The sequence below is a fragment of the Oncorhynchus mykiss genome, chromosome 9 (assembly GCF_057628025.1).
Source record: "Oncorhynchus mykiss isolate SJ-2025 chromosome 9, ASM5762802v1, whole genome shotgun sequence".
NCBI classification, from domain to species: Eukaryota; Metazoa; Chordata; class Actinopteri; order Salmoniformes; family Salmonidae; genus Oncorhynchus; species Oncorhynchus mykiss.
Window position 1 is genome coordinate 15077180 of NC_143030.1, and position 20531 is coordinate 15097710.

At 43.3% G+C, this 20531-nt stretch overlaps 1 protein-coding gene across 1 annotated transcript in view; it reads left to right on the top strand.

The window, feature by feature from the left end:
• Positions 1-212: 212 nt before the first annotated feature.
• Positions 213-20531, top strand: part of LOC110531469 (IgGFc-binding protein) — a 95687-nt gene continuing 75368 nt past the window's right edge. Inside the window, exons 1-31 of the mRNA XM_090183534.1 lie at positions 213-351; positions 1238-1263; positions 4506-4652; positions 6655-6920; positions 7345-7429; positions 7705-7860; positions 8008-8175; positions 8607-8704; positions 8876-8954; positions 9108-9233; positions 9388-9578; positions 9941-10070; positions 11412-11656; positions 11995-12143; positions 12457-12585; positions 12960-13098; positions 13398-13539; positions 13970-14169; positions 14299-14437; positions 14638-14721; positions 14907-15097; positions 15462-15591; positions 16995-17239; positions 17578-17726; positions 18001-18129; positions 18347-18485; positions 18780-18921; positions 19344-19543; positions 19669-19807; positions 20006-20089; positions 20275-20465. Coding sequence (XP_090039660.1) covers positions 248-351; positions 1238-1263; positions 4506-4652; positions 6655-6920; positions 7345-7429; positions 7705-7860; positions 8008-8175; positions 8607-8704; positions 8876-8954; positions 9108-9233; positions 9388-9578; positions 9941-10070; positions 11412-11656; positions 11995-12143; positions 12457-12585; positions 12960-13098; positions 13398-13539; positions 13970-14169; positions 14299-14437; positions 14638-14721; positions 14907-15097; positions 15462-15591; positions 16995-17239; positions 17578-17726; positions 18001-18129; positions 18347-18485; positions 18780-18921; positions 19344-19543; positions 19669-19807; positions 20006-20089; positions 20275-20465 — 4542 coding nt within the window. The 5' untranslated portion in view covers positions 213-247. The remainder of the gene's footprint in view (positions 352-1237; positions 1264-4505; positions 4653-6654; positions 6921-7344; positions 7430-7704; positions 7861-8007; positions 8176-8606; positions 8705-8875; positions 8955-9107; positions 9234-9387; positions 9579-9940; positions 10071-11411; positions 11657-11994; positions 12144-12456; positions 12586-12959; positions 13099-13397; positions 13540-13969; positions 14170-14298; positions 14438-14637; positions 14722-14906; positions 15098-15461; positions 15592-16994; positions 17240-17577; positions 17727-18000; positions 18130-18346; positions 18486-18779; positions 18922-19343; positions 19544-19668; positions 19808-20005; positions 20090-20274; positions 20466-20531) is intronic.

Sequence of the window (20531 nt, forward strand, 5' to 3'; positions counted from 1 at the left end):
ATATCACTCACTGTTACTTATTCACTCAATGAATTGGTGGTTTGGCAATGTGCAACGCAAGATCATACACATCTTGAGACGTAGGCTAGTGATAATAGGGTAATAGCATTTATAATACACTCCACTCCCTACACCCTTCTTTCCCTCCCTCCTCCTATCTTGTTCTACACTTTCATCCCACCTATAAAAGTACGGGTCCCTCTCATTGCCCTGATCCCTCTCATTGTCCTCATTCCCTGCTAACTGAATGGCTAGCCCGCTAACTCTTAAGTTAGCCATGGGCAAATTAAAAAGCATTTGTGTCCTGCTGTGGATATGTGGGTACAGTGCCCTGGCCACCATAGAAGAAGGGTGAGTTACAGAGACTGAGATATTAATATTGAGCTGCAAAGTTTGGTCAATTTGAAATGTTTGATTATAATTGTATAATAATATTCTACTGTAAAGTATGAATTACAGGTATCAGATATTGTAAGGTGTTTCGAGTATTTTACCAATCAAGTTTTACAGAATAATTGGTTTTGTTGCATTTGCCGTACTTGACACACGCTATTGTAAAGACAGTGTTAATGAACTCACATTTGTCGCTATCAGGGATGATGTGTGCATTTGTAATCTTCTTCTGATGGAGCTGGGCGAAACAGATGTGGCTCTGAAATGGTATCCTTTCAAGTAATTGTTCTGAATGATTGTAAAGCAACTTCATGAACAATTGTTGTTTAGCTAGCTAGCTAGTCAAATCTTTTTTTTAATCCATATTAGCAGAGACATTACATCAGTCAAAGTAACTCAAAACAAGACATATGGTATCAAGACCAAAATAAAACTAGCAGAAACGACCCACATACGATTCCCCCCCCATGGCAGCATCGTCTCATTATTGCTAGCTATCTGACCATCCAGAATCATAGCAACACGTGGACTTCTTCCCCATTGGATCGTCTGCAGCGTTTTTTGTGACGTTGTCAGTTATAATTAATTAATTAAATGAAATGATACGCCATCCACTCGTACGGTATAGACAAAAATCCCTGCTGCTATTTTTTTGCGGCATTTTTGTGATGTTGTCAGCTAAACGGTCTATAATTAATTTAATTTACTTCTTAAATCTCTGCTGATATTTTGGATTCTATAGCAATTCGTATTCTTCACATAGCATATGGATAGATCCCAGACAGTATATTTTATACAAACAGGAAACCACATTTAATCTACCTCTCTTTTTTCTTTTACACAGCTATGCAAGATCAGTGAGAGATGCTGGTAAGTTTGCCATATCAAAACACAATTTGGTTTTTCATCTTTTGCCTTGTTGTTAATATTAGCAGAACACTTGATTAAAATATGATGGGCAGCCCAGCTCTACCACAAGTGATTCAACTGATGATTAGGTGATTAGTTGAATCAGGTGTTTTAGTGTTAGGCTAATTGGATACAAATCATGTAACCCCACTCTGTGGGTCTACTGTACAGCGTCTGATAGATACAACCGGCAGGTGAGTTCAGTCACATGATCCAGTCATCACAATGTCCTTGGGAACATGATGGTCTTTCTCCATATCCTACCCTATACTGTACAACACAAAGACGCTTATCGCTACACAACCTGCTTACACACTGTCAGACGTGCCCGCGCGCACACAGACACACAAAAACACACAGACACTTTCTCGCAGTTATGGTACAAAACAATGCAAGAGGGGGCCAGAAAGTGGGGCAGCGGTCTAGGGCAGCGGTCTAAGGCACTGCATCTCAGTGCAAGAGGCGGCAGTACAGTCCCTGGTTCAAATCCAGGCTCAATCACATCCTGGCCACGATTGGGAGTCCCATAGGGCGGCGCACAATTGGCCCAGTGTCGTCTGGGTTTGGCCGGGGTAGGCCATCATTGTAAGTAGGAATTTGTTCGTAAACTGATTTGCCTAGTTAAATAAAGGTTAAATAAAAAAATTAAGTAATTGGTTTAGGGTCTGGGTGTTCCATAATCAACAGATTCCAAATGCTTTACTGTTGATATGGCAAGAGATAATCAACAGATTCCAAATGAATTACTGTTGATATGGCAAGAGGTAATCAACAGATTCCAAATGAATTACTGTTGATATGGCAAGAGGTAATCAACAGATTCCAAATGCATTACTGTTGATATGGCAAGAGGTAATCAACAGATTCTAAATGCATTACTGTTGATATGGTAGTCAGCTGTCTTTTGCCAACGTGTTTACGCAATGTCACCTTGGCTGTATAGTAGCCTTGAGAAGGACAACACATGACAACACATTTGATATAATGCCATTTACCTATGATGATTTGAGCAGCCAATTGCTCCGTGATATTTGCCTCATTATATCAACAGCATGTCACGTGCAACCAGGGGGGAAAAAATGACTTTACTCCACACACAGAGATGCACACAAAGCTCTCCCCCGCCCTCCATTTGGCAAATCTGACCATAATTCTATCCTCCTGATTCCTGCTTACAAGCAAAAACTAAAGCAGGAAGCATCAGTGACTCACTCAATACGGAAGTGGTCAGATGACGGGGATGCTACACTACAGAACTGTTTTGCAGCACAGACTGGAATATGTTTCCGTGATTCATCCAATGGCATTGAGGAGTACACCACCTCAGTCATCGGCTTCATCAATAAGTGCATCGATGACGTCAGCCCACAGTGACTGCATGTACATATCCCAACCAGAAGCCATGGATTACAGGCAACATCCGCATCGAGCTAAAGGCTAGAGCTGCCGCTTTCAAGGCTTATAAGAAATCCCGCTATGATCCCGCTCAGACAAACCATCAAACAAGCAAAGCGTCAATACAGGATTAAGATTGAATCCTACTACACCGGCTCTGACGCTCGTCGGATGTGGCAGGGCTTGAAAACTAATACGGACTACAAAGGGAAACCCAGATGCGAGCTGCCCAGTGACGCGAGCCTACCAGGCTAAATGCCTTTTATGCTCACTTCGAGGCAAGTAACACTGAAGCATGCACGAGAGCACCAGCTGTTCTGGATGACTGTGTGATAACGCTCTCGGTAGCTGATGTGAACAAAACCTTTAAACAGGTCAACATTCACAAGGCCGCTGGGCCAGACAGATTACCAGGACATGTACTCAAAGCATGTGCGGACCAACTGTCAAGTGTCTTCACTGACATTTTCAACCTCTCCCTGGCCGAGTCTGTAATACCTACATGCTTCAAGCAGACCACCATAGTCCCTGTGCCCAAGGAAGCGAATGTAACCTGCCTAAATTATTACAGCCCCGTGGCACTCACGTCGGTAGCCATGTAGTGCTTTGAAAGGCTGGTCATGGCCCACATCAACAGCATCCTCCCTGACAGCCTAGACCCACTCCAATTTGCATACCTCCCCAACAGATCCACAGATGACGCAATCTCAATCGCACTCCACACTGCCCTTTCCCACCTGGACAAAAGAAACACCTATGTGAGAATGCTGTTCATTGACTACAGCTCATCGTTCAATACCATAGTGCCCATGAAGCTCATCCCTAAGCTATGGACACTGGGACTAAACTCTTCCCTCTGCAACTGGATCCTGGACCTCCTGACGGGCCGCCCCCAGGTGGTGAGAGTAGGCAACAACACGTCTGCCACGCTGATTCTTAACACTGGGGCCCCTCGGGTGTGTGCTTATAAAGCCTCGTTATTGTTGTTCTTATTGTGATACTTTCTATTATAACTTTTTATATTAGTCTACTTGGTAAAAATGTTCTTCTTCTTGAACTGCACTGTTGGTTAAGGGCTTGTAAGTCAGCATTTCACGGTAAAATCTGCACTTATTGTATTCGGCGCATGTGACAAAAAGTTTGATTTGATTTGATCTGACACACATTCTATACATTCAGTGCATTCAAGCATTTGTTGTTATTTAATGTTCAACGGCGTCAGAGATCTGAGTGCTTTTGAGAGTAGAACATTCAGGACCTCACTCACAATCTCTCTCTCCATCCCTCTCTCCATATCCCTCTCTCTCATCCCTCTCTCCATCCCTCTCTCTCCATCCCTCTCTCCATCCCTCTCCATCCTTCTCTCTCCATCCCTCTCTCATCCCTCTCTCTCCATTCCTCTCCATGCCTCTCTCTCCATCCCTCTCTCCATCCCTCTCTCTCCATCCCTCTCTCCATCCCCTCTCCATCCCCCTCCATCCCTCTCTCTCCATCTCTCTCTCTCCATCCCTCTCTCATCCCTCTCTCTCCATTCCTCTCCATCCCTCTCTCTCCATCCCTCTCTCCATCCCTCTCTCTCCATCCCTCTCTCCATCCCCTCTCCATCCCTCTCCATCCCTCTCTCTCATCCCTCTCTCTCCATTCCTCTCCATCCCTCTCTCTCCATCCCCTCTCCATCCCTCTCCATCCCTCTCTCTCCATCCCTCTCTCTCCATCCCTCTCCATCCCTCTCTCTCCATCCCTCTCTCCACCCCTCTCTCCACCCCTCTCTCTTCATCCTTCTCTCTCCACCCATCTCTTTCCTACAGCTATTCTGACCTCTTGTGACTTTAACCAGGAAAGTGCACCCTATTGTCAGCTCCAGCAGGACGGCAACGACAACAGTGATTGGACAAGACACCGAGGTCCCACCCCTACACCAGGAACAGGCCCCCCCGGGGACTACCCTGACGGCAGTGAGTAGCCTGTCCTCTTAGGGACATCCACCTGTGTGAATATATATATACATCACATACAGTGCCTTGCGAAAGTATTCGGCCCCCTTGAACTTTGCGACCTTTTGCCACATTTCAGGCTTCAAACATAAAGATATAAAACTGTATTTTTTTGTGAAGAATCAACAACAAGTGGGACACAATCATGAAGTGGAACGACATTTATTGGATATTTCAAACTTTTTTAACAAATCAAAAACTGAAAAATTGGGCGTGCAAAATTATTCCGCCACCTTAAGTTAATACTTTGTAGCGCCACCTTTTGCTGCAATTACAGCTGTAAGTCGCTTGGGGTATGTCTCTATCAGTTTTGCACATCGAGAGACTGAAATTTTTTCCCATTCCTCCTTGCAAAACAGCTCGAGCTCAGTGAGGTTGGATGGAGAGCATTTGTGAACAGCAGTTTTCAGTTCTTTCCACAGATTCTCGATTGGATTCAGGTCTGGACTTTGACTTGGCCATTCTAACACCTGGATATGTTTATTTTTCAACCATTCCATTGTAGATTTTGCTTTATGTTTTGGATCATTGTCTTGTTGGAAGACAAATCTCCGTCCCAGTCTCAGGTCTTTTGCAGACTCCATCAGGTTCTCTTCCAGAATGGTCCTGTATTTGGCTCCATCCATCTTCCCATCAATTTTAACCATCTTCCATGTCCCTGCTGAAGAAAACCAGGCCCAAACCATGATGCTGCCACCACCATGTTTGACAGTGGGGATGGTGTGTTCAGCTGTGTTGCTTTTACGCCAAACATAACGTTTTGCATTGTTGCCAAAAAGTTCAATTTTGGTTTCATCTGATCAGAGCACCTTCTTCCACATGTTTGGTGTGTCTCCCAGGTGGCTTGTGGCAAACTTTAAACAACACTTTTTATGGATATCTTTAAGAAATGTCTTTCTTCTTGCCACTCTTCCATAAAGGCCAGATTTGTGCAATATACGACTGATTGTTGTCCTATGGACAGAGTCTCCCACCTCAGCTGTAGATCTCTGCAGGTCATCCAGAGTGATCATGGGCCTCTTGGCTGCATCTCTGATCAGTCTTCTCCTTGTATGAGCTGAAAGTTTAGAGGGACGGCCAGGTCTTGGTAGATTTGCAGTGGTCTGATACTCCTTCCATTTCAATATTATCGCTTGCACAGTGCTCCTTGGGATGTTTAAAGCTTGGGAAATCTTTTTGTATCCAAATCCGGCTTTAAACTTCTTCACAACAGTATCTCGGACCTGCCTGGTGTGTTCCTTGTTCTTCATGATGCTCTCTGCGCTTTTAACAGACCTCTGAGACGATCACAGTGCAGGTGCATTGATACGGAGACTTGATTACACACAGGTGGTTTGTATTTATCATCATTAGTCATTTAGGTCAACATTGGATCATTCAGAGATCCTCACTGAACTTCTGGAGAGAGTTTGCTGCACTGAAAGTAAAGGGGCTGAATAATTTTGCACGCCCAATTTTTCAGTTTTTGATTTGTTAAAAAAGTTTGAAATATCCAATAAATGTCGTTCCACTTCATGATTGTGTCCCACTTGTTGTTGATTCTTCACAAACTAATACAGTTTTATATCTTTATGTTTGAAGCCTGAAATGTGGCAAAAGGTCGCAAAGTTCAAGGGGGCCGAATACTTTCGCAAGGCACTGTAGATGAGAGACTTTAGTAAATGTTTTCTTCACCCATGTAGGTAAATAGATTGTGGTGGCTTTTGGTGGCCAGTCTTCTTTCTGCTTTAGACAACTCCTACCATGAGGGATCTGGAGTTTTAATAGCAGTATCGTGCACCTCGAAACTCACAGTCATATCCAATATTTAGACTATGACTCTTACATCACAGAAAATATTGCTTCAATGGTTCTTTGTTATCTCCACACCCATCTACATCACTCACTCTCTCTCTCTCTCTCTCTCTCTCTCTCTCTCTCTCTCTCTCTCTCTCTCTCTCCTTTTCTTTCTTTATTTCTCTAGATGGGTTCTACATCTACCATGAGTGTGACAATGTGGCCAACGGGCAGAAGGCTCGTCTTCTCAGCCCGGCCCTCTCCTCCACCTCCACCCAGATTTGTGTCCAGTTCCACTACTACATGTACGGCTCAGACAACCAGAACCACCTGCTCGTGCTGGCCAAGAGGCCCACCTCGGAGGACAAAGTCTGGGAGAAGACTGGGATCCAGAGCACCTCCTGGCTTGGAGCTGCTGTCACTGTGGCCAAACCAGCAGGACAGACCCTAAATGTGAGTGAGTGTGTGTGTGTGTGTTTGAATTAGATTCAGGATAGACACTCACATGTTTGAGTGCTGCATGTGTCTGGTTTCAGTGAAAGAGTGATCAGTCGGGTCACAAGCATCTGTGTCCGTTTTACAGCCCTCTGCCATTTCTTTACAGCACTTTTCATCTCTCTTGTCCTCCACAGCAAAGTCTTTAACGAGACACTGGTAGTTGTAAAACAATCACAGCTCAGGGAATGTGAGAGAGAGAAAAACAGACAGACAAGGAGACATTGACACCAGGGCCTCTCAAGTTTTTTTATTTGTTGTGGCCCTTGCTTAGCTGGTTTTGTCTCTCTACCTGGCATATAATTGGACAATTATTGGTCAATGACAGTGACTTGGGTGACTACACATTCTCCATATCATATGTGTTTATCTCTGTCTACAGATTGTGTTTGAGGCACAGCGTGGATTGTCTGCTTCTTGTGACTCAGCCCTGGATAACATTGTCATTAGTGAGGGAGCTTGTCCAGGTATGTAGCTCTTTACTCTCATTCTCATCACCCCCCCCCCCCCCCCCCCCTCCTTCATGACGTTTTTATGCTCTAAAGTAGCGGGCCGGACTGACACGTAGATCAAGTTGTAGTGTTTTGTTAATATTTGCTGTGTTCTGTGCATGAAAATGTTTAAAATGTGTATTTTGACACGTTTGCCTAATCACTAAGTCTTGATAGGAATTTACTCTCTTTCCCTTTCCAGTTTGACTATATCATACACCTGTACTGATCAATTCCATGTATTTCCACAGCCTGTCTGACTGGTTGTGACTTCGACACCACTGATGATCTGTGCAGCTGGGAGGCACGTAAACCATCACATCCTGACTTGTTTGGTTGGGAGCAGTGGATTGGTCAAACTGACACAGACGGATCTGGTCCTGACGATGACTTCTCCAAACCAGGCTGTAGGTCTTCCTTTGAACACTGTGCTGTCTAAATCGTATTTTATTTACTGGGAGAAAATACATGGTGACACCCAACAGCTCATGTTAAAGGTCACTCGTGTACTTTCTCATATTGTCTTGTTTTCATGTGGTCTCTTCTCTCCGCAGTGGGCCAATATCTGCTGATGGACTCGTTGTTTCGTGTCGCTGGAGAGAAAGTAGAGCTGTGGAGCCCTCCCACTTCCTCCTCCTCTGGCTGTCTGGACCTTACCTTCCATTACTACATGTATGGCACTGCCACCACCATGAAGCTCAATGTCCACGCAGTGACCAGTGGTAAGATAACTGATGTCCTGCAGCTCCACTTACCTATAAGATAGATGTGACCGGTGGTAAGATAACTGATATCTTGCAGCTCCACTTACCTGTAAGATAGATGTGACCAGTGGTAAGATAACTGATGTCCTGCAGCTCCACTTACCTGTAAGATAGATGTGACCAGTGGTAAGATAACTGATGTCCTGCAGCTCCACTTACCTATAAGATAGATGTGACCAGTGGTAAGATAACTGATGTCTTGCAGCTCCACTTACCTATAAGATAGATGTGACCGGTGGTAAGATAACTGATGTCTTGCAGCTCCACTTACCTATAAGATAGATGTGACCAGCGGTAAGATAACCAATATCTTGCAGCTCCACTTACCTATGATTACCCACTCTCTGCCTCTACTCTCTCTGTATCTCTCTCTCGCTCTCCCCCTCCAGGAGGAAGCCTCGGTTCCCCTATCTTCTCCTTGACAGGGAACCAGGGCCAGGGTTGGAAGCCTGCAGAGATACGCTACCTTGGCTCAGATAACATGCAGGTAAAACAGGCTGAAAAGTGATTTGTTACGAATTTGATATAAACTAAAAAAAAATAGCCTTGTGCTCTTATATTCAACCCTTCTTTATCGAAGCACAAATGTGTATTTATCTGGTAAACCTGTTTTCCTTTTGTTTGAATGTTGATTTGACGGAGGGTGTTTGAGTTTCAGTTTGTGATCGTTGGCATCTACGGTGAGACCCCTGAGACAGACATCGCTATAGACGCTGTGTGCATCACAGAATGCACAGGTAATGAATCATCTATGATCTGAGATTATCAATATCTTGTGTAAATATAGACAATCGTGTCTTCTGATCTTTGAAAACTGCTAGCCTCTGGAGTTTATTTGGTCTTCTGAAAGTATTTTTTTGTGTCTCAAATGTTTTCATTGGTTATTTCAGCTCCTCCACCAACTACACCAAAACCTCCAACACCGGGACCAACTACATCAGCACCGGGAACAACTACTCCCAAACCCTCAACCCCCAAGCCTTCTACACCAAAACCATCAACCACAAAACCACCAGGTGAGATTAACAGCCAATATCCTCTATAATTATCATGGTCAGAATCAGAAACCGACACAAATGAGCTCTGTTGTTAACCTTTGATTCCCTTCCACCCCAACCCATACACCCCCTTACCCCCCCCCCCCCCCCCTTTCCCTCTCTCCCCCAATAGTGACGTGCCCTCCCAATGCTGAGTATATAGAGTGTGGCCCTGCCTGCATCCCCAGCTGTAAGGAACCCTCCACCAACTGCACTGGCTCCTGTATCAGCGCGTGTTTCTGTAAGCCAGGCTTTGTGTTCAAAGGCAGACGCTGTGTCCCCATAGAAACATGTGGCTGTCTGGAGGGAGGTGACTACTATGAGGTACGAGACCATCTGGGATTGTTAGTCTGTGGTTAAGAATGTACTGTGTGATTGATTATGACAATATAATGTGATATACAATATTGTGTATATTGTGTATGATGATATACCATACCATTCGATGTGATACACAATATGATACAATATTACACGATACAGTACTTTTACTGTCCAGAATGTCCACTTACATGGATATTGATAGTGCTCCTCTCAGCACATCACAAATATACTTTAAAAATGACCAGCAACACAAGGAACACAGGCATACGTTTACAGAATGCACAAATAAATTACAAAAAATATATATATATTGTCAAAACAACATGTTAATAATTCCTATCTACCTGTCTCTGTCCTTTTAGCCAGGAGAGATCATCTTTGGTGACGGCTGCTCCAAGCTGTGTCGTTGTGCTGGAAACTACATCTTGGACTGTGTGGACAACTCCTGCTCTCCCACGGAGGAGTGTCGCAACGGAGCCTGCTATCCTAAAGGTACTGTTAGCTGAGTCATAATACATTGTTAGGCAAAGTTATCATAACTTGTATTAGCTCAGTTATCACAACTTGAATTAGCTGACTTTTTATTTGACCTTTATTTAACTAGGCAAGTCAGTTAAAACTTCTTCAGGATTGGTGGGTTGAGCTAACGTAGGCTAATGCGATTAGCATGAGGTTGTAAGTAACAAGAACATTTCCCAGGACATAAACATATCTGACATTGGCAGAAAGCTTAAATTCTTGTTAATCTAACTGCACTGTCCAATTTACAGTAGCTATTACAGTGAAAGAATACCATGCTATTGTTTGAGTAGAGTGCACAGTTTTGAACATGAAAAGTTTTTCATCAACAAATTAGGCACATTTGGGCAGTCTTGATACAACATTTTGAACAGAAATGCAATGATTCATTGGATCAGTCTGGAACTTTGCACATACACTGCTGGGCTGGATCAATGAAGCTGGGCTGGAATAATACATTATGGCCTTTCTCTTGCATTTCAAACATGATGGTACAAAAAAATACAAAAAAACGGTGGGTTTTTCTTTGTATTATCTTTTACCTGATCTAATGTGTTATATCCTTCTACATTCCTTTCACATTTCCACAAACTCCAAAGTGTTTCCTTTCAAATGGTACCAAGAATATGCATATCCTTGTATCAGTGCCTGAGCTACAGGGAGTTAGATGTGGGTATGTCATTTTAGGCAAAAATTGAAAAAGAGGGTCCAACAATTAAGAGGTTTTTAAGAACAATTTCTTATTTGCAATGACGGCGGGTTAACTGCCTTGTTCACGGACAGAACGACAGACTTTTACCTTGTCAGCTCGGGGATTCAGTTGAGCAACCTTTCGGTTACTGTCCCAACGATCTAACCACTAGGCTACCTGCCGCCCAAGTTATCATAACTTGTATTAGCTCAGTTATCATAACTTGTATTAGCTCAGTTATCATAACTTCAATTAGCTCAGTTATCATAACTTGTATTAGCTCAGTTATCATAACTTGTATTAGCTCATTTATCATCACTTATATAAAGATGAAAGTCTTATCAAATCAATTATATTGGTAAGGAGTTCCATCGTGAAACCCACAGGAACATCCAACCTACAGTAAAGTGGATCGTTCCTAGAGTTTGATTCCTAGCTATGCAAACAGACAGCCTTATATACAGTATACATGTATTATGTTCAGCTTGGAAAACACTATTTACATTTTGTCAGGCATCATTTGGTGAAAATAATAACCCAACTATGTGAACAATGAGTCAGTATTATTTCCACCAGCCAATTACTAATCTCACTCCCAACTTTATAATCACTGTTCCCCCCAGACACCTCTACCTGTATCGCGTCTGGTGACCCTCACTACACCACCTTCGACAAGAAGAAGTACAACTTCATGGGGAACTGCAGCTACCTGATGTCAGAGCCCTGTAACCACACGTCAGTGCCTCACTACGAGGTGCATGCTGACAACGAGAACCGCTTCAACAAACCAACCATCTCCTACCTGAAGGCTGTGCATGTGTACGTGCGTGGGGTGAAGATCTCCATCTTGAAGGGAGGCACCGTGCAGGTGAGAGAGAGAGGGACTGATGGAGGGATAGGGTTGGGGTAGAGAGAAAAAGAGATGAGGAAGACGCTTGAAAATGTTTAATAACGTAACAATAGAAAGAAATAGTGATAAAATGCAGAACCCTGCATGTACTCATTCAATATAAAGTAACATACACTGTCAAGAACAGTTTGTCATTGTATTCAATAAATATTTTTTGCCACCGAAGGGAAATTCCTGAGCAGCATTAAATGCATAAAATTCATACAAAACACAGAACAGCTTATAAAGAGGAAGCTAAAAAACATAAAAAATGAAGTGCCCCTCACTAACACGTCTGTGTCCTCTTCTCCTCCTAGTTGGATGGTATCAATGTGAACATCCCACTGACCCCAGCTACAGGCGTGTCTGTTTTGAAGTCTGGTAAACACTACACTGTAGCCATGGACTTTGGTGTGACCGTACGATATGACGGAAACCACTATATGGACATCAAGGTCATCAAGGAGTGAGTCAAAACTGCTTCATACACACTGAAGAGAACACACACACACACATACAGAGAGGGAATGAGAGAGAGAGAGAGAGAGGGAGAGGGAGAGAGAGAGACCAAAAATGGGGTCTATGTAGCTTGGTTTCTCTCCAACAGTTTTGGTGACCCCGACATGATATACCATTAAAATAACCATATAAACACAACATAATTATTATTATTTTTTAAAAGAATGTTCTCACATTGTGATACTTTTATTTTATAATGTTATCATTAATATTCTGGAAAAGTGGTTGACTCATCGGTCTATTTGCTCCTCTGTATTTAGCTATAAGGACAAGCTGTGTGGACTGTGTGGAGACTACAACGGAAACTCCAACGATGACTTCAGGAAACCCGACGGTTCTCTGACCACCAACCCCAATGACTTTGGACACAGCTGGGTCACAGATCCCAAGTGAGTCATGCCACCAGTTACACACACACACACACACACACACACACACACACACACACACACACACACACACACACACACACACACACACACACACACATCACACACACACACATAACTAATACACACACACACACACACATTACACACACACACACACACATAACACACACACACACACACACACACACACACACACACACACACACACACACACACACACACACACACACACACACACACACACACACACACATTACACACACACACATTACACACACACACATAACACATACACAGGCACACACACAAAGGCACTCACTCACACACACCAACACACACACATGACTGATTCACCCTGTATCTGACTCTAGTTGTAACAAGAAGCCCAACACCACCATCCCAGGCTGTACTGATGATGAACTGGACAGGTATGAGAGCTCTGGCTACTGCGGCATGCTACTGGACAAGAACGGACCGTTCGCTGTCTGTCACCCCAAGGTCAACCCCAATGTGAGTAACTACCGTAATGTGTGGTATATAGTGTCTTACCTAATGTGAGATATTACTGTAATGTACGGTATATAGGGTCATATCATATTTTGTCTTTAAGATTCAACAAAAGTTTGTTGAATGTGTGAAATCTCACACCCAAGAAAAACATTTTTTAATATATAGACATTTTTAGTGCAGAGATTTTTAAATACGCTTAATTCAATTCAATTCAAACAACTTTGTCACTGAAGTAACCAAACCTCCAAGCTTTGTGTGCAAGTCGAAGACACGCATATGTTTATGTGTGTCTATTTCAGAGTTTCTTCAAGGACTGTCTGTTTGACCTGTGCGAGCTGGATGGTGCTCAACCCATCCTGTGTGAGTCCATCGAGTCGTACGTCAACGACTGTCAGGACCGAGGAGTCACCATCGGAACCTGGAGGAACAGCACCTTCTGCCGTGAGTACAGATCAGTGTTGGGGTCAATTCCATTTCATTCCAGTCATTTCAGAAAGGAAACCAAATTCTCATTCCAAGTTTTCCCTCACTGAAAAGCATTAAAGAGAATTGGAATTTGTATTTTAAAGTACTTCCTGAATTGACTGGAATTGAAATGGAATGGACACCAACCCTGCTACAGATACATGTTATACATAATAATAACAAGGAAGAGACGGATATTGATGATGAAGATGGAAATTGCAGTGATTAATATAATAATTATTATTAATTCACTCACCAAAGACCCTGCTGTTATTAGCACATCAAAGACCAAACAATACACTCTAACAGTACTGTTCCGTATAACCATCAACGTCATTATTAAGAGACAGTCATGTTTTAAAGTAGACCTATCTCCTAATGTCTCCTCTTCCCTCCTTCTCTCCAGCTCTGACATGCTCCCCCAACAGTCAGTACGTGCCCTGTGCCGCCCCTTGCCAGCCCACCTGTGCCTCCAGACCCTCCACAGGGTGTGATGCTCCCTGTTCAGAGGGCTGTGTGTGTGACCCTGGTTACGTCCTCAGCGCCGGGAAGTGTGTCAAAGAGAACTCCTGTGGCTGCAAAGGCACCAACGGACAGTACTACGAGGTGAGTGTGTTGTGTGTCGGGTGATGGACTTTGTGTGTGTGACGTGTATGTAACCAACCTACAACCAACCACTGATGAACTATTGTCTCTCCCTCCATCTCTCCTCCTTCCCTCCCTCCCTCCCTCCAGCCTGGTGAGGAGTGGTACCTGGAGGACTGTAAGCTGAAATGTTATTGTAACGCTCCCTTCGTCACCTGCAATCCCTCTGATTGCCCTCCAATGCACGAGTGTAAGGTCCAGGGAGGAGAGCTGGACTGCTACCCTACAAGTAAGTCCCCTGACATAAACAGTCCGTACAAACACCCACACACACTCAGAATGGTGTTTTGACGTCTGACGTCTTGGATGGTAGGGTAGGTGACCAGGCTGTGACCATATATTAGTTGACCAGACAGCACAAACAGATCTGAGACTTGGCTATAATGTCTTTCTCTCTTATGTCTCATGCTGTCTCCCTCTGTCCCTCAGCCTCAACTACAGTCAAACCAACTACTCCCATACCAACTACACCTAAACCAACTACTCCCAAACCTACTACCACAAAACCACCAGGTGATATTAACAGACTGTTCTCATTCTTACGATCAGAATCAGAAACCGCTTTCTGTATTTGCACAAATCAATTAATCGGTAACCCAATAATTCCTGATATTAACCCCTTGTCTCCCTTCCGCCTCACCCCCTTACCCTCTCTTCTTTGCCTCCCCCCATCCTCCTCTCCCTCTCTCCCCCAATAGTGACGTGCCCTCCCAATGCTGAGTATATAGAGTGTGGCCCTGCCTGCATCCCCAGCTGTAAGGAACCCTCCACCAACTGCACTGGCTCCTGTATCAGCGCGTGTTTCTGTAAGCCAGGCTTTGTGTTCAAAGGCAGACGCTGTGTCCCCATAGAAACATGTGGCTGTCTGGAGGGAGGTGACTACTATGAGGTACGAGACCATCTGGGATTGTTAGTCTGTGGTTAAGAATGTACTGTGTGATTGATTATGACACAATATAATGTGATATACAATATTGTGTATATTGTGTATGATGATATACCATACCATTCGATGTGATACACAATATGATACAATATTATACGATACAGTACTTTTACTGTCCAGAATGTCCACTTACATGGATATTGACAGTGCTCCTCTCAGCACATCACAAATATACTTTAAAAATGACCAGCAACACAAGAAACACACGCATACGTTTACAGAATGCACAAATACATTTCAAAATAAATTAAAGTGTTGTCAAAACAACATGTTAATAATTCCTCTCTACCTGTCTCTGTCCTTTTAGCCAGGAGAGATCATCTTTGGTGACGGCTGCTCCAAGCTGTGTCGTTGTGCTGGAAACTACATCTTGGACTGTGTGGACAACTCCTGCTCTCCCACAGAGGAGTGTCGCAACGGAGCCTGCTATCCTAAAGGTACTGTTAGCTGAGTTATAATACATTGTTAGGCAAAGTTATCATAACTTGTAATAGTTCAGTTATCATAACTTGTAATAGCTAAGTTATAAGAACTTGAATTAGCTGAGTTCTTATTTTACCTTTATTTAACTTGGCAAGTCAGTTAAAACTTCTTCAGGATTGGTGGGTTGAGTTAAAGTAGGCTAATGCGATTAGCATGAGGTTTGTAAGTAACAAGAACATTTCCCAGGACATAGACATATCTGACATTGGCAGAAAGCTTAAATTCTTGTTAATCTAACTGCAGTGTCCAATTGACAGTAGCTATTACAGTGAAATAATACCATGCTATTGTTTGAGTAGAGTGCACAGTTTTGAACATGAAAAGTTTTTCATCAACAAATTAGGCACATTTGGGCAGTCTTGATACAACATTTTGAACAGAAATGCAATGATTCATTGGATCAGTCTGGAACTTTGCACATACACTGCTGCCACCTAGTGGCCAAAATATAAAATGAAGCTGGGCTGGAATAATACATTATGGCCTTTCTCTTGCATTTCAAACATGATGGTACAAAAAAATACAAAAAAACGGTGGGTTTTTCTTTGTATTATCTTTTACCTGATCTAATGTGTTATATCCTTCTACATTCCTTTCACATTTCCACAAACTCCAAAGTGTTTCCTTTCAAATGGTACCAAGAATATGCATATCCTTGTATCAGTGCCTGAGCTACAGGGAGTTAGATGTGGGTATGTCATTTTAGGCAAAAATTGAAAAAGAGGGTCCAACAATTAAGAGGTTTTTAAGAACAATTTCTTATTTGCAATGACGGCGGGTTAACTGCCTTGTTCACGGACAGAACGACAGACTTTTACCTTGTCAGCTCGGGGATTCAGTTGAGCAACCTTTCGGTTACTGTCCCAACGATCTAACCACTAGGCTACCTGCCGCCCAAGTTATCATAACTTGTATTAGCTCAGTTATCATAACTTGTATTAGCTCAGTTATCATAACTTGTATTAGCTCAGTTATCATAACTTCAATTAGCTCAGTTATCATAACTTGTATTAGCTCAGTTATCATAACTTGTATTAGCTCATTTATCATCACTTATATAAAGATGAAAGTCTTATCAAATCAATTATATTGGTAAGGAGTTCCATCGTGAAACCCACAGGAACATCCAACCTACAGTAAAGTGGATCGTTCCTAGAGTTTGATTCCTAGCTATGCAAACAGACAGCCTTATATACAGTATACATGTATTATGTTCAGCTTGGAAAACACTATTTACATTTTGTCAGGCATCATTTGGTGAAAATAATAACCCAACTATGTGAACAATGAGTCAGTATTATTTCCACCAGCCAATTACTAATCTCACTCCCAACTTTATAATCACTGTTCCCCCCAGACACCTCTACCTGTATCGCGTCTGGTGACCCTCACTACACCACCTTCGACAAGAAGAAGTACAACTTCATGGGGAACTGCAGCTACCTGATGTCAGAGCCCTGTAACCACACGTCAGTGCCTCACTACGAGGTGCATGCTGACAACGAGAACCGCTTCAACAAACCAACCATCTCCTACCTGAAGGCTGTGCATGTGTACGTGCGTGGGGTGAAGATCTCCATCTTGAAGGGAGGCACCGTGCAGGTGAGAGAGAGAGGGATTGATGGAGGGATAGGGTTGGGGTAGAGAGAAAAAGAGATGAGGAAGACGTTTGAAAATGTTTAATAACGTAACAATAGAAAGAAATAGTGATAAAATGCAGAACCCTGCATGTACTCATTCAATATAAAGTAACATACACTGTCAAGAACAGTTTGTCATTGTATTCAATAAATATTTTTTGCCACCGAAGGGAAATTCCTGAGCAGCATTAAATGCATAAAATTCATACAAAACACAGAACAGCTTATAAAGAGGAAGCTAAAAAACATAAAAAATGAAGTGCCCCTCACTAACACGTCTGTGTCCTCTTCTCCTCCTAGTTGGATGGTATCAATGTGAACATCCCACTGACCCCAGCTACAGGCGTGTCTGTTTTGAAGTCTGGTAAACACTACACTGTAGCCATGGACTTTGGTGTGACCGTACGATATGACGGAAACCACTATATGGACATCAAGGTCATCAAGGAGTGAGTCAAAACTGCTTCATACACACACTGAAGACAACATACACACACACATACAGAGAGAGAGACCAAAAATGGGGTCTATGCAGCTTGGTTTCTCTCCTACAGTTTTGGTGACCCCGACATGATATACCATTAAAATAACCATATAAACACAACGTACAATAAAAACTAAGTAGATAGTTCTCACATTGTAATATTTTTATTTTATAATGTTGTCATTAATATTCTAGAAAAAATGCTTGACTCATCGGTCTATTTGCTCCTCTGTATTTAGCTATAAGGACAAGCTGTGTGGACTGTGTGGAGACTACAACGGAAACTCCAACGATGACTTCAGGAAACCCGACGGTTCTCTGACCACCAACCCCAATGACTTTGGACACAGCTGGGTCACAGATCCCAAGTGAGTCATGCCACCAGTTACACACACACACACACACACACACACACACACACACACACACACACACACACACACACACACACACACACACACACACACACACACACACACACATTACACACACACACATAACACATACACAGGCACACACACAAAGGCACTCACTCACACACACCAACACACACACATGACTGATTCACCCTGTCTCTGACTCTAGTTGCAACAAGAAGCCCAACACCACCATCCCAGGCTGTACTGATGATGAACTGGACAGGTATGAGAGCTCTGGCTACTGCGGCATGCTACTGGACAAGAACGGACCGTTCGCTGTCTGTCACCCCAAGGTCAACCCCAATGTGAGTAACTACCGTAATGTGTGGTATATAGTGTCTTACCTAATGTGAGATATTACTGTAATGTACGGTATATAGGGTCATATCATATTTTGTCTTTAAGATTCAACAAAAGTTTGTTGAATGTGTGAAATCTCACACCCAAGAAAAACATTTTTAAATATATAGACATTTTTAGTGCAGAGATTTTTAAATATGCTTAATTCAATTCAAACAACTTTGTCACTGAAGTAACCAAACCTCCAAGCTTTGTGTGCAAGTCGAAGACACGCATATGTTTATGTGTGTCTATTTCAGAGTTTCTTCAAGGACTGTCTGTTTGACCTGTGCGAGCTGGATGGTGCTCAACCCATCCTGTGTGAGTCCATCGAGTCGTACGTCAACGACTGTCAGGACCGAGGAGTCACCATCGGAACCTGGAGGAACAGCACCTTCTGCCGTGAGTACAGATCAGTGTTGGGGTCAATTCCATTTCATTCCAGTCATTTCAGAAAGGAAACCAAATTCTCATTCCAAGTTTTCCCTCACTGAAAAGCATTAAAGAGAATTGGAATTTGTATTTTAAAGTACTTCCTGAATTGACTGGAATTGAAATGGAATGGACACCAACCCTGCTACAGATACATGTTATACATAATAATAACAAGGATATTGATGATGAAGATGGAAATTGCAGTGATTAATATAATAATAATTATTCATTCACTCACCAAAGACCCTGCTGTTATTAGCACATCAAAGACCAAACAATACACTCTAACAGTACTTACTGTGTATAACCATCAACGTCATTATTAAGAGACAGTCATGTTTTAAAGTAGACCTATCTCCTAATGTCTCCTCTTCCCTCCTTCTCTCCAGCTCTGACATGCCCCCCCAACAGTCAGTACGTGCCCTGTGCCGCCCCTTGCCAGCCCAGCTGTGCCTCCAGACCCTCCACAGGGTGTGATGCTCCCTGTTCAGAGGGCTGTGTGTGTGACCCTGGTTACGTCCTCAGCGCCGGGAAGTGTGTCAAAGAGAACTCCTGTGGCTGCAAAGGCACCAACGGACAGTACTACGAGGTGAGTGTGTTGTGTGTCGGGTGATGGACTTTGTGTGTGTGACGTGTATGTAACCAACCTACAACCAACCACTGATGAACTATTGTCTCTCCATCCATCTCTCCTCCTTCCCTCCCTCCCTCCAGCCTGGTGAGGAGTGGTACCTGGAGGACTGTAAGCTGAAATGTTATTGTAACGCTCCCTTCGTCACCTGCAATCCCTCTGATTGCCCTCCAATGCACGAGTGTAAGGTCCAGGGAGGAGAGCTGGACTGCTACCCTACAAGTAAGTCCCCTGACATAAACAGTCCGTACAAACACCCACACACACTCAGAATGGTGTTTTGACGTCTGACGTCTTGGATGGTAGGGTAGGTGACCAGGCTGTGACCATATGAGTTGACCAGACAGCACAAACAGATCTGAGACTTGGCTATAATGTCTTTCTCTCTTATGTCTCATGCTGTCTCCCTCTGTCCCTCAGCCCCAACTACAGTCAAACCAACTACTCCCATACCAACTACACCTAAACCAACTACTCCCAAACCTACTACCACAAAACCACCAGGTGATATTAACAGACTGTTCTCATTCTTACGATCAGAATCAGAAACCGCTTTCTGTATTTGCACAAATCAATTAATCGGTAACCCAATAATTCCTGATATTAACCCCTTGTCTCCCTTCCGCCTCACCCCCTTACCCTCTCTTCTTTGCCTCCCCCCATCCTCCTCTCCCTCTCTCCTCCAATAGTGACGTGCCCTCCCAATGCTGAGTATATAGAGTGTGGCCCTGCCTGCATCCCCAGCTGTAAGGAACCCTCCACCAACTGCACTGGCTCCTGTATCAGCGCGTGTTTCTGTAAGCCAGGCTTTGTGTTCAAAGGCAGACGCTGTGTCCCCATAGAAACATGTGGCTGTCTGGAGGGAGGTGACTACTATGAGGTACGAGACCATCTGGGATTGTTAGTCTGTGGTTAAGAATGTACTGTGTGATTGATTATGACACAA